At 39.7% G+C, this 16,780-nt stretch overlaps 1 protein-coding gene across 3 annotated transcripts in view; it reads left to right on the top strand.

The window, feature by feature from the left end:
• FARP2 (FERM, ARH/RhoGEF and pleckstrin domain protein 2) overlaps positions 1-16,780 on the top strand; it is an 84,929-nt gene that overhangs the window by 15,848 nt on the left and 52,301 nt on the right. For all 3 annotated transcript variants that reach the window (XM_064457040.1, XM_064457042.1, XM_064457041.1), the window contains exons 3-7: positions 5,992-6,096; positions 7,470-7,512; positions 12,376-12,454; positions 13,927-14,024; positions 16,155-16,269. In XM_064457040.1, coding sequence (XP_064313110.1) covers positions 5,992-6,096; positions 7,470-7,512; positions 12,376-12,454; positions 13,927-14,024; positions 16,155-16,269 — 440 coding nt within the window. The remainder of the gene's footprint in view (positions 1-5,991; positions 6,097-7,469; positions 7,513-12,375; positions 12,455-13,926; positions 14,025-16,154; positions 16,270-16,780) is intronic.

Here is a 16,780-nt window from a genome sequence, read left to right on the forward strand (position 1 = left end):
GTTAAACCAGAGTTTGATACTTCTGTTGTTACCAGGTATGCATTTTTGTGGGGAGGCAGGGAAACTAATAAAATACTGAAAAAGACGGCAGTGACTTTTTTTACTTTTCCAGTGTGCGGATTAAAAACTAAATATGGAACTGTAAGGTTGTCTTACCCATGAAAACAAAAAGTTCATGAATTATATTCCTTGCCCCACCTTATGTTACTTCCTTCTTTCTAATACATGTGGTTTAAACATACACCCTGCATTCATAAATACAGTTTTTGTTTGTACATGGCGTTAATGGTAGTTCTTAATAGGGAGTTTTGAATGCGTTTTTGTATCATGCTGCATTTGGACAGAGATCTAAAAGGGCTGTAGGTAAACAGAGCTATAAACTCACTGAAATGTTTGTGTATTTCTGGTTAAGAAAGGAAATAACAAGTCTAGTGTAACTGCTATGTTTAGTTGCTGATTATCCTTTTTTTTTTTAATTTGCCAAAAGATGAGAAATCACTTTTTCATTAGGAAAACCCCTAAAGTGCACCAAAAGAAGATAAAAGAATCCATGAATGGGAAGGGGTCCTTATTTAAGTGAGTTCAGTTTACTTTTCATGCCTGTGCTTCTCTTTGGCAGCTCATGGGGTGCTCTGTCTTGGCCACTTGTCAGTGATGACGTCAAGTATAAACTTCTTCCTCTCATGCAGATACACTGTTTACTGGAGGATTTGGTCTCCCAACAGTTGCAGATTTCTGTAACACAAAATCCAAGGACAGCTGGTGTGTGCTGAAGTTGGTGGCCAGTGGCTCCTCCAGCTCTGGGTGCACAAGAGTTTCCATTCTATACCTCTCCTTTATAACTCTTAATTTTTTCCAGACTCTCGGCTTTTGGACTGATTTTTTTTTTTTTCTCCTCCAGCCTAACTGCCACTAAAAGTGGATTTCATTTTTGGAAAGTTTGAGCAAAGGCAGTTTGTCCTTTTTGGAATACGAGAATACTACTAATTATGAAAATACTGGGTTTTTTTGTTAAAGTTAAAATGCATGGAAGTAGAAAGTTAAGATGTTCAGGAAGACATGTTTGGGAGTTACTGAGGAAGAATTGGTTTCAATAATACTGAACTATGGTCTACTGAAAATCATAGGCTATGTATTCCTAGTTTATTTTTTTGTCTTCCTAAGCTAAAATGTTATGGCAGAGGGAGGATCTGCCATGTAGGTAGTGATATTTGAGAAAATAGGAAATTACAGTTGGGATGATAAAACAAAAATAACTTGTTCTGACCTTTTTTAAAAATTTATTTACATTTTACTCCTCTGTCCTAAAAAAAAAAAAAATACAGATACCTCCTTCAGTCAAGAAACTTCAGCTTAAAATGTTTGTTCCTACTAATTTTGATCCCTGCCTGGCGCTGGCTTAATGCTGAGCCTGATCTGAAGGTGTTACTCCTCCTGTGTGCAGGCAGGAGATTGCCACAGAGGTGTTTTTGCCAGGGCAGGGACCTCCATGGCATTGTTGCCTGTCAGGATACCCTGCTTGCACAGCTCTGCGGGATCTTTTCAAACTTAATCAAATATACAAATCTGCTTGAAAAAAATCTGTTGTACTGACCAGTCTTCTGATGATGACTTGTTATAGTAGAGTACAGTTAGACTGGGTCACTAGGGGAAGCTTTTGTTAGCTGCCTATTTAATTATTTTTACCCTGGGTTGTTTGTGGTTTTTTTTTTTTCCTTTCTTTTATATGTGGAGTAATTCAGTGATATCAGTAGTCGTTGTCTTGGCAGCATATAAAGAGTAACTGAGATGTCTGGAATGGAAAGTATGCTGTGTTGTGAATTTGTACTGAAAATGGGACCTTTCTGAAAAGTATTCATGCAGCTTCTTGCCCTGACATCAGAATTACAGTAATTACTTAATTACTTGAAAGTTTTTGCTTTGTACTGGTTTTATGCAGATTAACCAATGACATGGTGCTACCCACTATATAACTTTCATTTTTGCCAACTTCAAAATGTTTAAGGAGCTTTTTGGAATGGATGGTTATAAACGTAACAAACAATTTGAGGAACTAAATAGCTCTAACAAGAGTTTTCCCACAGCATTTGAGACACAGTAATAAAAGATTGTGTTCTGTCTCAGGCTTTTGTAACGCATTTTTATATAAAAATAAAATTAATACCGTTCTTTTTAAATGTGGCATTGTTATTGTTGCTTTATACTTTGAAGGAAGTGCTATGAAATGATGTTCAGCTTAGAACAAGGATTTTCTTAACTTGTTATTATAAATGACACCCAAAATTACAGTTGATAGCCCAGTCAAAATAATTTTACACTTCTAATGTTTGGATGGCACTTGTATAATTTGATCAGTTGTCAAGTGCTCCCAGCTCTGACCATCTTAATTTCTTCATCTCCAGCTTCTCTTGAAGGGTACGCGGGCTTGTCAGGGGAAGGAGAGAGGTGCCAGGGGTATGTACGCAGTATGGACTTTCTTTTTGGGAGAAACGAAGGCAGCTGGACTGTCACCGGGCACAGAGCTTGATGGAGCCACAGAGATGTAACTCAGTTTAAATGCTGTGGACGGGAGAGACCTGCATATGACGATCTGATGGGCATAATTTTAACAGCTGTATATAACTAGCAATGGACAGGGCACAGTTTCCTTAATCAGCACAGCACACAGTGTGACTGTAAAATTTGTCTAAACTGTTGCCAGATATCTTTCACAAGTTAATCCAAGTTTAATTCTAACAGAAGGTGGTTGGGACCAGAATTACTGCTATTTCACAAATGAGAAATCTGACACTTGGGGTCACAGGGCATCTCTCTATTAAACTCTAGAGGTTAATAGATCCATCCATGAAAAGGCAGGCTGGTGTGGCCTGTCTTCTATAGATGGAAGTTTGAGGTCGGTCAGGATATCGCTGCATCCCCACAAATATCACTGGCTAAAACGCATTCCTTTCTCAAATCTGTGGTGCCTGTGAAGAGTAGGCATACAATAAGAATAAATATGTGTGTATCTACCTTAAAAAAAAATAAAGGGGGTGTGTGTCCTACTATATTTAAGGATATTTTCTTCTGTTACTATTTTAAGATTTATTCGCAACTGCAAAGCAAGAAATGTATTTAATTTGAAAGTTAAAAATTTAATTTTCAAAATGCATTTCTCCAGGAATGTGTGGGTCCTGTGGCAAGCAGCCTGTAACATGCCTGAGAAACATGCCTGTAGACAGAAGAGCAAGAAAGTTTAGTGTGGTTTACCATTACCTGTATCATTCCTTATTTCATTATCATAATTTAAAAACCAAAACCCATACCCACAGTGTCTTCTGCAAGCACAGAATTTGGCAAAAAAATTCAATGTGTTCTTACAAAGAAAATGCCATTTCAGACATCACAAAACTTGTCCAGAAAAAGAGGAGAGCACTCCTTCTTGCCATATTGTGTCATCTCCCAAACAGGCACCTCTGTATCCACTGAAGTGGCAAAGGGGATCATTTCTCCTCACCTCTAGTTTTATTTGGTGTTCTGGCATCAGTGGCCTGATCCAGCATGATATGTTTAGTAGATGTTCTGCAGTCAGGCTGTGAAATATCAACCAGAACAGTTACCCAAATGTTGCTGCTCAATAAATGTTACCTGTTTCTCAGCAGAGGTGATAGCTGCTCATGGCACTGCTCGAGTCCTATGTGGCGAATGAGTGACCTCGAGCCCTAGTGAAAGCATCCTGCTTCCTTTGGGCTGAAGCTGCTGCACTCCCTTGCTAGTTTTTTCAGCATGAGCAGCCAGTGTTGGCTTACAGGGCTTGCACTGGTTGCATGTGAGTTTTATTCCCATGTCCTCTGGGTTTATGTGCTAATGAAGCACAGCACCAAGATCTTTGAAGGCTGTGTGCTATGTGCCTGGATCAGCTCTCTCATTCTGGGTTTGAGGACAGGATTGTCCTTCCCTACCCCGCCCCTTGTCTCCCCTGGGCTCCTGACTGACTTGATTTTCTCTCTTGCCAGTAAACTTTCTGAATCAGTGGTGTTTATTCCAGGTGCATTTACCTGACCTACGCGTCACACCTGTGGTTGCCCTTATATGTATAGGTGACTTGTGAAAGCATGGATGAGAAGGACGAGCTGATCTCGTATCACTCCCTGTTCTTCTGTTTCTGTACTTTCCTCCTTGGCAATAGCACTGAATTCAGTCAGCTCTTCACAGCAGTGTGATTACCAAAGCTATTTCAGGTTTGCAGTACTGCGGAGCTGTCATACTTTTTCTCACTGAAGAAACTGTACTACTATTTTGTGGTACAGAGTTATTTAGCTAAATTTCACATTTCTAAAAACATCAAAAGTTACTCTCTTCTTCCTGTAAGAAGCAATTACTCTTGAATTTGTATGTATCTCAGTAATGTGAAACAATTTCCCCAACTTTCACCATCTGTTTTTACATTTTAAAACCCTCTTTATTTTAACCTAAAGTGGTCCATTCATTGTTAGGTAGTTTCATTTGCATATTTCATTAAATTATTATATTACTATTTTATTATAATACCTAATACTTTTAAAAGAGACACCATCCTGAGTTTAAAGAGCCAATTACAGAACCGTGTGCCAGTTTTGATAGGAAGGTTTAAGAGTCTTCCGGCACTTTGACTCTTCCAAATAAAAGAGACCTCAGTGGCACGAATGCCTGAGGTGTGTTCTGCTGGATAACCTGTCCGACCAGAGTGATGCCAGACCTTGTTGCAGTTGCAGATTACTTCTGTGGGCCAAGGCAAAGCATGGATGTTAGTAGCCATGCCACCTCCTTCTGCAGCCTATGCTAGCCATCCTGCTGGCGTTTGTGCATTGCTGGAACAGGTGCCAAGGGCTGCGAAAGCCCTCTGGATTCTTTTCTGTGTGATCCTGATGGACTGGTATGTGGGTTCATAAATGTTATTTTTCTTGTGGGGGCTGCTGCAGTCAAACTATAATGGGTGCCAAGAGCAAGCTCGTATGCAGACCCAAGTGTAGCTGTTTTCGTGTGCTGTGAAGGTTTCCTGTTTTTTCCCATGTTACCATAGCTGCTTTCTGCCAGTGTTTGTTTTGTGACTTTACACCCAACTTGACTGTGAAAAGGGCTAACGAGTGGGTTTCTTGAGGGAGGGATTAATTGCCAATGACTTCACACAGAAGACACGGTGCAAGAGGAGAGTGTTTGGGTTCCCACTATAACCTTCCTGTTTATTTCTTAATTAACAGAATAAATTTTTCTTGAATGCCATTGGAAGAAAAAAGTTAGAGATTTTCAGAGATGTGCCTTTGTAGAAGATGAGTTCTAGTTCTATCAGTAAAGGCATTGCATGTGCTGCAGTGAGCAGCCTCCGCTCAGTCAGTGTGATTTCCCTGGCAGTAGTCAGCCTAGCCCTGTGAAGTCCTGCTCGCGCAGCTCCTGCTTCCCTGTGGGGCCAGACAGGGCTTTCTGGGTTGGGAGTAAATTCTGGTTGGGTGCAAACCACCCTGGGCCAGCCTTCCTCGGCTGTCTAGGACTCACTTAAAACATCTGCGTACATTTTCAAGTCTTGCTGGTGTGAAAGTTGCCTGTGGCCGGGTGGTCTCTGGTGTCGGTACAAGTGAGGGGGTGTGTATGCGAGCAGGATTTTGGCAGCCCCTGCCTCAGTCCACTGCAGCTGGGGGAGAGCCATGCCATCCAGCTAGACAAACAAATGGTGCTGGTTTATTGAAGGAGCTGCAAATAGTTTGCAACTGGTCTAGTTTGGTCTCATAGCTTTGAGCAGGAGGTTGGACATAGGTGACCTCCAGTGGTCCCTTCCAGCTTGAGTTCCTCTGGTCCTGTAAAACATGTTTGTATGGAGCTGTGCCTGTATATTGTATGTTTGCATGTTACAGTGACAAAAATAATGTGAAAAATCTTTGAGATATTCTAAAGCTGCTGTAATTTTTTTCTCATTTGTGGTAAATTTACTTATTTTCATCTCACTGTGTTTTTTATCTTTTTTTTTTACTTCCTTAGTCAAAATACTATGGCCAGACGTTATTGACAGAAGTTTACAAACATCTGAATTTGATTGAATCAGATTACTTTGGGATCGAGTTCCAGAACATCCAGTCACATTGGGTATGTACAGTTCCCTGATGAATTCAGTATAATAAGAAGGTTGGAGAAATGCAGTTGCTTGAGTGTCAAAAGTCTCAAAGTCTTCTGTAGAATTCTCTCTTTGATTCTTGTAAATCTGCTTTGCTTACTGGAACAATAACTAATAAAGCAGAGGGGAGGAATTGCATTCTACTTCTTGTTAAATCTCAAAAAAAACTGTATAAAGCAGTTAAATAGTTGATGTTCCCACTTTCAGGGATTTAAATAAAATCCTCCCTTCCTCAGAAAGGGGGAACTCAAAGTGTAGTCTGTGGAGTGCTTAGAAAATCATATTGCAGTGTGTAATTTGGTAGTGTTCGTATTTATCTTCAGATAATTTAGTCTTCAATTAATTTGCCTGAAGAGTCAATGTGAACCTTTTTCTAATAAATATGAACCTCAGCAGACATATAGACCTGCAAGCTTTTTAAATGATTGATACAGAGAAATGCTGACACTCTGTAAGCCTCCTAGTCACTTATCCCATGCCTTGCAAGGAGGACAACATGGCTTCTGAACTAGAAAATATTCCTCAAATTGTGTCTTCATTATTTTTTCTATTACGTTTTCTAGTTTTAGACTCACATGCATAAAATATGCCTGAGAACACGGAGAGTGTTAATTGCACTAATACAGGCTGCTCTCGAGCCAAGGAGAGAGTCAAGCTTGTTTGCTTTCCGTTTCCTCTGCAAAAGATCCAAAATGTTTCTGTATCTAAGAAGGTTCTTAAAATCCTCAGCGCTGTCTCTCAGACATAGAACAAACTAGTAAGAGCCAAACATAATTGTCTTGATACAGATTTTTGTTGGGGGTGCGGGGGAAATTGAACATCCAGAATACTTTGTATTAGTTTTATGGACGCTCCTTTTACAAGAACAATAGCCATTCTTTAAAAATGTACTTGTCAAAAGAGACAAGTTTGTGGGAAATTAATATCAAGTGAAAATACTGAAGTAGGTAGGTAAGGGAGAATGACAAAGCATGGAAGTGAAAAAACATTTGGACCTTGTCATGTTCTCCAGACCTTCTGTTATTCTATAGCCTGGTCCTGTCTACAGTCATGTGTTTTGGCACGATTTCTGTCTTGGCAGTGGTGGTGTGCTTTTGCTGACTTGGCTTTTCTTCTGTCCAGATGAGCTTTAAGCAGGGATCAGTGGTTTTTCGGTTGATGCATAATAAATATCAATTCAAATAGATAAGTACATTTCTTTAAAGCAAAGAAATTGCTACATTACTGTAGTGAGGAAGAAATGCATACTCATAAATTGCTGCTGTATTTGAATTTACCTTTGATGTTTTCATATTGTATTCAAATAAGAATGTCGGTTTGTAATATTTTTTTTCTTTAATTTCAGATTTGGCTGGAACCTATGAAACCTGTTATTAAACAAGTACGGAGTAAGTAGTTTAAAAAAGCAAATTTTCCTTAATTTGCATCTGCTTTATGTGGGTTGCTTTCACAATTACTACTTGATTTACTGGTTATGCTTCCCTGAAAATTGTACTTGGTAGGGGTGATAGTGGTTCCTGTTCAGGCATGCAAACCTGATGCTTTGAATATGTAGTATATAATGGGTGGAATGGAAATTTACTGAAGGTATGATTCTTCCTGATAAATATCTAGATAGATTGGGTCAGCTGGTGTTATGTATAAGCAAAACATGACGCTTGATGTTTGTGAGCTTTTTTGTAAGTTGTGTTGTCTTATGGTGGAAAGAAAAAGGAGTATTCTGGCTTATTGCACATGTTGCATGAGAGGAGGTAGCATCTGCAGGCATGAGATCTGCCTGAGAGCTGATACACATTTCAGAAAGGCTGCAAAAAGCTGCACTCAGAGCTTGCTGACATGCAGGGAATTTCATCGGGGTGGGTATTCCCATCTCACTCACAAAAAAATCTCTCAATGTACTCGGGAAGAGCAGAGGTAGGGATCTCCCACACAGTGGGTGCTGCAGCTTCAGAGTCCTCTTTGCTTCAGTTGTGAAATTTGTTTCTGCTCTTTGGCCAGGAGGATATTGCAATAGTGGTGCTATCTTTGCTTTACGATACTCTAAAAAGTAATGTGAGATGCATGCTGAAGGCTAAAAATAATTGAAGAATACAGTATACTTATTATTCTGATGCTGAAAGATTAGATAAAACTTTTTTCCTTTAGAACGGGGTTAAGCTGTTTGCTTGTTTTCGGTTTCTGATTGTAGAGGCTTTGTAGAAGAACAAGATCAGGAGGGTGTGGAAGAGTCCTACTGCTTTCAAAATCTTAATTGAAAAATGTTGAAAATTAGTACTGGGAGGTAGCTTGTAGTTATTCTTCTGCCTAAAACTGGCAGAAAACAAGAAATCACCAATTCTAGACTGATCTTTAAAATTTTACCAACATTGTTTTTTAAGTAGAAGAGCCAAGCCAGCTATAAAAGAAGGCTTCCTTAGGAGGGTATATAATACTTTCACTCTCTGTTTCCTCCCCCACCACCCAAAAAAATTGTTGGAGTGCCATCTTTTTGTATACTTTATGCAGTTAGGCTTGTTTTGTTTTTCCAGTGCTGGAAGGAATTACATCTTAGTCAAAAGATCTGGACCACAGGTCTGTGATGCCACTTGGTTACACCCTCTGTGTCCTCTTCTATGCTATATAAATTTGGGAAACTTGGCCTTAGACCTTAGGCTGATGGCTGTGTGTTCCGTGATGGTACATATATTGTTCTAAAATTGTCTAAAACCATGGGGATATACTAAAATTCATGGCTGCTCTGCTGCTTGCTGGTCTACTGCCTGTGCTATATTGCCAGTGACACTGAAAGGTTTCTTTGAAAAGAATTTTTTAATCTTAATCTGTAGGAGACACCAGTCAGTTGTCTGGCACATGTTAAAGTTCTGAAATTTTAAATTTGTAAGTTTTGATAGTTTGGGTGAGAGCTCTTTTTTCTTTTTATGCTAGTTGAATCCCTTTCTGACATTCTGCTGTTTTTAATATTGAAATGAGATATGACTGTAGAAAGCCTGGAAGATGTTTACGGTTAAAACATTAATTGCATGTATAGTAATTTAAGCTGTTCTGCCATTGAATCCAGCAGCTGACATATTGCATAGGAACGTCTTCTAAGAACTCCTTTGACAGTACTACTAAATACAAAGCCTTAAGATGAGAATTAATTTAACTACTTGATAATTTCAGGCAGTTGGACATTTCAGAAGTAAGTGACTAAGTAAGCTGCAATAATGGAAAGACATTTCTATCTGACAATACCGCTGTGCAAGCCTAGCCACATCTACCTGGCTTCAGCCTCTATGCTCCTCTGCCATGTTGGGGCTGCCCTTCCCCAGTGCCCCTCTGCCTGGGCTCCCTGGGGCGGCGGGTGGCAGCCGGGTGCAGGTGGGCTAGCCTGGCAGCGACACACGCCAAAGGCAGTATGCTCCCTTCTGCGTGCCCCTGCTCTGCAGGTGGCTGCTGGGTGTTTCCCAAAGGAAAACGAAATTCTGTAAGAATGAGGTTTGGTGAGTTTGCTCATGCTCTTAGGAAATTCCTGGACTTGGCATGGGTGGATGATCTTTTCCTATATTCTCACTTTAAGAACCTGCTTTGAAGTGGGTTTTTTGGTTTGGTTTTTTTTGGGGGGGTTGGGTTTTTGTTTGTTCGGTTTGGTTTTTAGAATTTAATGATTTTGGAGTTAACTTTGTAACTTTTAGTCCAGCAGTAGGGGAATGTTAGATACTACCACGGTCTTCAAGGTTCTACAGCTCAAACCTGTTAGTTTAAGTTGATGCCGATTGTGGTGTACTTGTAGGCATGCAGTTCAGAGTCTTTGACAAGCTCTCTAAAAACAAAAGATGTAGATTAACATTTACTTCAAATTAGTGTTGGCTAAAGACCTATTTTGAGCTATATAGAACTTTATATTGTATTATAAGGATTTTATTTTCATTTAATTTTAAATGAATGCAGTCAGTTTTATTACTGAACCACTCTAGAAAGCAAGGAGTTTAGAGTCAAATTCTTGACTTCCTAATAGGTGCACAATATCAGGTTGGCATTTGGGTACCTTCTCTGAGGTGTTGCCAGTTTTATATAGTGTTGTGTTCACCATACCTGCATAAGTAATTTTTCTTCGCTTCTATTTTTTTGTTGTTGTTCTTGGTTTGCTGAGATTTGGCTTCTTACAATAAATTCTGCATCTTGGTTAAGACTGGCCCAGTGTTTCTTTGCCTAGTTAGAATGGGAGTTGTTCATAGACAAAAGATGAGATTAAAAAAAAACAAACCAGGAGGAGTTGTGCTACAGATGCAAATACACAGCATTATGTTTGGTTTTTTTTAAATATTTATTATCATTTAATTTAAGTGATGCTCAGAACACTGCCAAAATTGCTGCTGCAGCAATACTTTCCAGTTGATTGGTGTGAGTAATGTGCAGGTCTGTTCTTAACCTTGTGAAGGTCTTCCAAAGGCTTGGAGCATTTTCAGAAATTTGATGTAAAGTTTTGTTTTCCTCACTTGGTGTGTCTCAAGAACTATAAAATCCTTAGTATGGTTTTAGTCTCTGCCAAATGTGTGCTTTGTGTACGGTTATGGTGTGTTGTTTCCAGCCTCCTTTAATTTCTAGATATTACACTGTAATTAGGATGAGGTTTTCAGGTTTTTTGTTTCACCAAAAGTTTGGTAGCTCTGGGATTGGAAGCTAGGAGCTGCTCTTCTGACAGCTGCGATAGCCTGAGAGTTAGTTCTCCCAGCTACTTGGCAGAAAGCAAAGTTTGTTATTGCCCCGCTGGCAAACAAGAGGGTGAGTAAGCAGAGGAGCGTTCAGTGTGTGGGAATCGGGTATTCCGGACAGAAGAAATCATACTTCGGGGTTGATGGGTCAAACTGGACTTTGTCAATCTTTAAGATATCTTGGTGCTTAAAATAAATCAAAGGAGGCTGGCCTGTCCTTACCAACATGCTCAAATAAATTTGATATATTTTTTTTTAAATTTGGCTAAGCTTGCTTTGATATGGCAGTGGCTGGGGCTGCAAGGCACCTCTGTAGGTCACGTGTAAGCAGGGCTGGATTCGAGGTTCAGTCAGGTTGTGAAATAAGTGGGTATCCTGCCCATTGCACCCAGAGAAGGGGAGTTTAGCAAGAAGAGGCGTTGCAGCTTTTCCCATCCCAGGTCTTCCTCTGCCTTTTAGAGGGGGTCTGTCTTTCTGCAGTTTGTCCTGCCTTTCTGCGGCTCTGCATGCTCAAGGTGGACTGTCCTCACTCCTCGTGGGAAAGTGCGCGCTGGGGACGGGTCTAGGTCTGTTGCAGCTGAGTGGAGATGCTGTCGGTGGAGCGTGGGGCTGCAGCAAATGAGCGGTGCTCCTCTTGTCTGGGGAATGCCTGCAAATGTGAGATGGGTACTCACAGGCTTCTGTAAGCAAAAGTTGTCTAGTGCTTTGACTGCCTGCAAAATACTTAGCCTTGTCTGCTTTAAAAACAGGAAAAACAGCAGCAGACCAGTGGTGCCCAGTTGTGGCATGGTAAGCAACTGTGGTATGCTGTAGTATTCCTCAAAAAATACTGGTGAAACATGGGGTTGTGGGCATCCAGTCAGCTGGTTCAGCAGGCTGTCATGACGCTGAAACTGTTAGTGCAGTCTAGTTGCAGTTGGGTTTTCTTGTAAAATGTTACACAGAGCATGATGGACTATTCCAGATAGTTACTTAGGGTTCTGTTTAGATTTAAACGCTAAATCAGTTTTCTCCCTGTTGTTGAAATTGAGATGTTAAAAATGTAAAGAAATGGGTATTAACAGGCATGCCAGGAGCAGGCTGCAAAAGCACTTTTATCTCTGTGGGGAACCAGCTGGGTCTGGGTGGACACGTGGGTTCAGCTCATTGACAGCTCTGGTGGTGGTGGCTGGTGTTGGGGGGAGCCTGTGGGACGTGTCTCCACCCTCCTCCCCTTCTGGGAAGCTCTCGCTGGGTGATCTTGCTGTGATGCCTCAGTATGCAGTCAGGTAGTTGCTTTGGGGTATTACAGCTTTCGTGTTCCATGAAACTATTTTTCCAGCATTCAGACTGCAGACTTGTCTTGGAAGTAGTTTTCAGAGGAACTGTCTATACTATCTGCTGTATCTCCATTGACATGGACAACCTATACCCCATAGGCCTGCTGTAGTTAGCTGGCAAGCTGAAAGCTGGCTAGACTTCATGTGTGTTTTATTTCTGTGCATGTTGAAAAACATTATATGCATGTGGTTTTGAAGAACAAGAGGTTTTTTGTGAAATAACCAATGTTTCTTATAGGACCAAAGACTACAGTGCTTCGTCTAGCTGTAAAGTTTTTCCCTCCAGATCCGGGTCAGTTGCAAGAGGAATATACTAGGTAACGTACTTTTTGAAGAATTTGATTTGCATTAGCTACTGAAACAAAAGGAAGGTAAGAGTAGGAGGATGCTGCATCTGTTTCCAGACAAAACTTACATTGAAGATGAGCAAAAGAGTGCTTTTTGTTAGTGTCACAGTTTCAGCAGACACATGTTGGCAGATGAATGTTAGTGGAAAAAATATTTTTCAAAACAGAAAGGAATGCAATTTAAGGCTTGTCAAACATGGTGTCAAAAGAGACAGGGTAGAGAGCAAATAATCTTATTTATAAACAGTACCTATAACAAAATAATCAGTACATATTTTAATAAATGTTTTATTATCCACACTAAGTATTCTACAACTAGCAAACATGCTTTACTGTTTTCGTCTATTTATGGAGTATTTATTGTGGCATTCTGGTCTGTGCTTAGAGCTCTAGGTATTTCATAATGCTATTAATGATATGTACATTTTATTGTGAGCGTATTGAAGAAACCAAGATAGCACAGCTAGATATGCAGAAAAACAGAGCATACTTTATAGAATTCTTTAATACATTCTTACAGCACTTTAAAAAAAAAAAACAACCCACATTCGGAATATATACCTTTTATTATCTTTTTGCCTCAAGAATATGATATGTAATGTTTCTAAAATTAATTCTTCTTTTAAAAAATTACTGCTTTCTTTCAGGATGTAATTTGGTAAAGAATATTGATCAATCTGTCAGTTCAAAGGTTGTCTATTTACTGGAGTCCTTATTGCACCTTCTTTCAAGTAAAAAAAGAAAACACAAAAGGCAGCATTACATTCATAAACATGTATTAGAATTAGTTTAGGTTACCAAATCAGTCCTTATCAGCACACTTTCAAGGCTGCTATGTTTTTCTTCTATCCTTGTATGTTTTGCAGGCAGCTTATTACTTACACAAAACTGTTAAACAGAAATCGATTCCTCTTTAGCAACGGATTGGGGGAATACTTTAGTTAAATGAGTATAGCAGGATAAGAAAATGTAATTTAATTTCTTACTGTCTTTACAGGCTGTTAATGTTATAGTCCTGGAAAATATAACCACTCAGTAAATTAATTGAGTGCTAGCCGAAATGCTCATTATTTTTGCTCACAAGATATTGGAATCAGTGATATTCTCCCATCCTTGTTCTAATAAATAAAATCACTTAACATGTTCATTAAGTTTCTTTCCAGCTAAAAATCGCAGCTGCTGTATTCCTTCACAAATCAGACTTGTTAAAAGCATGGTTTTCCTTCTGCTTCCTTGTCCCTGTGTGTTTATTGATGCTTATAAATTGCACTGGGTTAGTCTCGGGTTGTTTGGTTTGATGTGACCGTCCTTGGTAGCAAGGCTTCTGTATTATCTTGGTTTTGGAGAGAGGATGAGTTAGGAGGTGCTGGTTTTATAAAATACTGCTCAGTTGTTTTACTGTTCTTTCATATGTCAAGGTGGTACTTGTAACTCTCTCTCAGGTACCTGTTTGCATTGCAAATCAAGAGAGACTTGGCAGAGGAACGACTGACCTGCAGCTACAATACGGCTGCTCTCCTGGTATCTCACCTTCTACAATGTGAGTATCTCAACTGTGGGGACATTGGGTGATGTTGCCATTGCTAACCCGAGTAAAACAGCGTATAGAAGCTTTTGGTAACTAAAAGCATTTTCTGTCTCACACTATTTCCTTCTGTATGTGCAGTAAACCTGTTGATTTTGAACACTGGGGATTATCACTGGGTCTAGCTGTGGTGAGGAACAGCTGGTGCTTATGTACGAGATAACTTTGGCTTTGTGGAGACTGTACAAAATCGATGTCCTTGCGTGTTGTCTGTTTTCCCTGGCTCTGCAAATCGGGTCACTAGCACTCCTCATCTTCCAGACAGCTGCTCCCGTCTGCCTCTGTGCTTCCTTGGCTTTGTTTCTCAATTTACCCGTGGCTGGGGGGAGATAAGTGTGTAGAGGCTGGGATGAAATAAAACTAGAAATGTGCCAGAACAAGTTCAACAGTAGGGTTGTCAGCAGCTTTCCTGCTTACTGGGAGTGCAAATGGAAATGGGAAGCAATTGATTTGGAAGCTCTCCATGTTGCTGCTCGCTCAGTCTGTACATGCCTCAAGACCTAAAAATGTGGCCTTTAAGAGGAGCAGGTTGAAAACCTTGAATGGGTTCAGACACCAAACGAGTTTGAGCAGCAGCCAAATGATAAGAGTGTTTACCAATCTGTAACCTGAGCTGCAGAAATGGGGTTTTCTGCCTCCTTGCTGGCTTGAAACAAAAGCTGTTAAATGATACCTCTTCTCACGTATGCTGCTAAATAGTTACTAGCTATATAATTCTGCACTGTAATATAATACAATTATTATAATATTAGATTTGCTTTTCCAATAAAATCACCATTACTATCTTGTGTGTGTGCCATCAGTGAGTATTTGCTCATGGTTTTCCAGCAGTGCAATGTGGAGCTGGTGAGCTAATCTCAGCATCTGGCCTTGCTTAACTTGCTTCTATTCTACCAGAAAATTAGAAGTGAGGAAGAATGTGATTATTTTTACCATAAATTACTTTACAAAAGTGCCTTTCCATTTTTTTTCTTGTTGCTTCATATGCTGGCTTGATTTTAAACAGGATATTGCTGTGTTCCTTTTAAGAACAGCTGCCTTGGATAAGATTATTAGTTCACTTAGTCCACAATCCTTTCTCTGACAGCAGTTGATAGCAGATGCTATGGTGAAACCCTCCGAAACAGAGCAAGCATATGGTGGTACTTCCTTTGCGTCCATCCAGTAATCTGTGCATATGGCCTTTTCTAAGTCAGAGATTGACTCTGCGTCTCTTTGTTTAGTTGCCCGTGATGAACTTCACTTCCATGCATTTGTCTAACTTTTGAATTTCCTTATATTTTTGACCTTCTTCCATGAAAATGAGCTTCACAGTTTTTAGAAAGTCTGTAGGATAACTTATATCCTTTTGTCTTTTTAAAACTTTTGCATTTTAATTTAATATTGTACCTTCATATTTGATTATCAGAAAAAGTAAATAACTTTTAAAATATTTATTCAACTTGTAATTTTTATATAATTCTGCCATGCGTCCTGCCTGCCTCATGCTATTCTTCTCCAAGCCAAAGGCTTCTGGTCTTTTCATGTCCTATCAGATGGAAGCCAGTCTACACTTTTGATTCATGCTTTTTTCTTCTATAAATCTCTTCCTAATCCACAGTGTCACTTCTGAAAGGTGTGAATATGTGAAGGGGAGACCAAAATTCTAGATGTAGGTGCTGTGGGGATTTATAGTCACATAACACTGCTTTCTCTTTTTCCTAAGTAGGCTTGTCCATAACTATTTCATATATATTTAAAAAAAATAAATTCAAATATGCTGGTTTGATATGAGATATCTGTAAGGAAGAAATGTTTAGACCACCTCACAGGTCTTCTACAAGTCTGACATCTTTGCCTGTAAAGACATCTAAGTTTTCCAAACAATGTTAAAATACTGCTGTAATCCCCAGGAAGCCTGCTTGGGATAAATGTGTGTTTGGTAGGATGAAGCTGGATACAAAGAATAATGCACAAATCTGAAGCACTTAATGGAAAATACATTCTGGCTCTTGGAGTCTCTGTAATTCCTTACCAAGTATTTCTATCATTGTTCCTTTTCCACTGTTTCTTCGTATTCTAACATTGTTCTGTTTTCTGTAATAGCTGAAATAGGGGATTTCGATGAATCAGAGGATCGAGAACACCTTAAGACAAACCTGTATTTGCCAGACCAGGAAAGAATTGAAGGAAAGATTCTGGAGTTCCACAGGAAGCATGTGTAAGTGAGGATTAATGTATTCCCCTGGTGTATACTCATGGGGAGCAGGTGGACTCACCTTGGTGGAGGTCAGGCATGCTGCGTGATGGGATGATGTTAAGATTGTATAAATTAAACACCATTTACACCTAACAGGAAAAGCTGGATGTAGCAGTAGTTACATAGTTAGGACAGAGTTGTTGGAGAGTTTTTTTCAAGTGATTTTTTCAGTGTACCTTGAATAACCACAGAAAGCTATCATGAGCTTGTGAGAATGGTTTTAGGCAAAATCTTTCTTCAGAATTTCCAGCCTACAAAGTTTAAGTTCAGCTTGCCATCAAAAGTATAAAATCATAGAATGTCCTTAGTTGGAAGGGACCCACAAGGATCATTGAGTCCAATTCCTGTCCCTGCAAAGGACAACCCCAAAATTCACACCATGTCTCTGAGGGCTGTTGTCCAAGTGCTTCTTGAATATCACCAGGCTTGGTGCTGTGACTGCCTCCGTGGGGAGCCTGTTCCAGTGCTCCAC

This window comes from Phalacrocorax carbo, chromosome 7 (assembly GCF_963921805.1).
Source record: "Phalacrocorax carbo chromosome 7, bPhaCar2.1, whole genome shotgun sequence".
Lineage (NCBI taxonomy): Eukaryota > Metazoa > Chordata > Aves > Suliformes > Phalacrocoracidae > Phalacrocorax > Phalacrocorax carbo.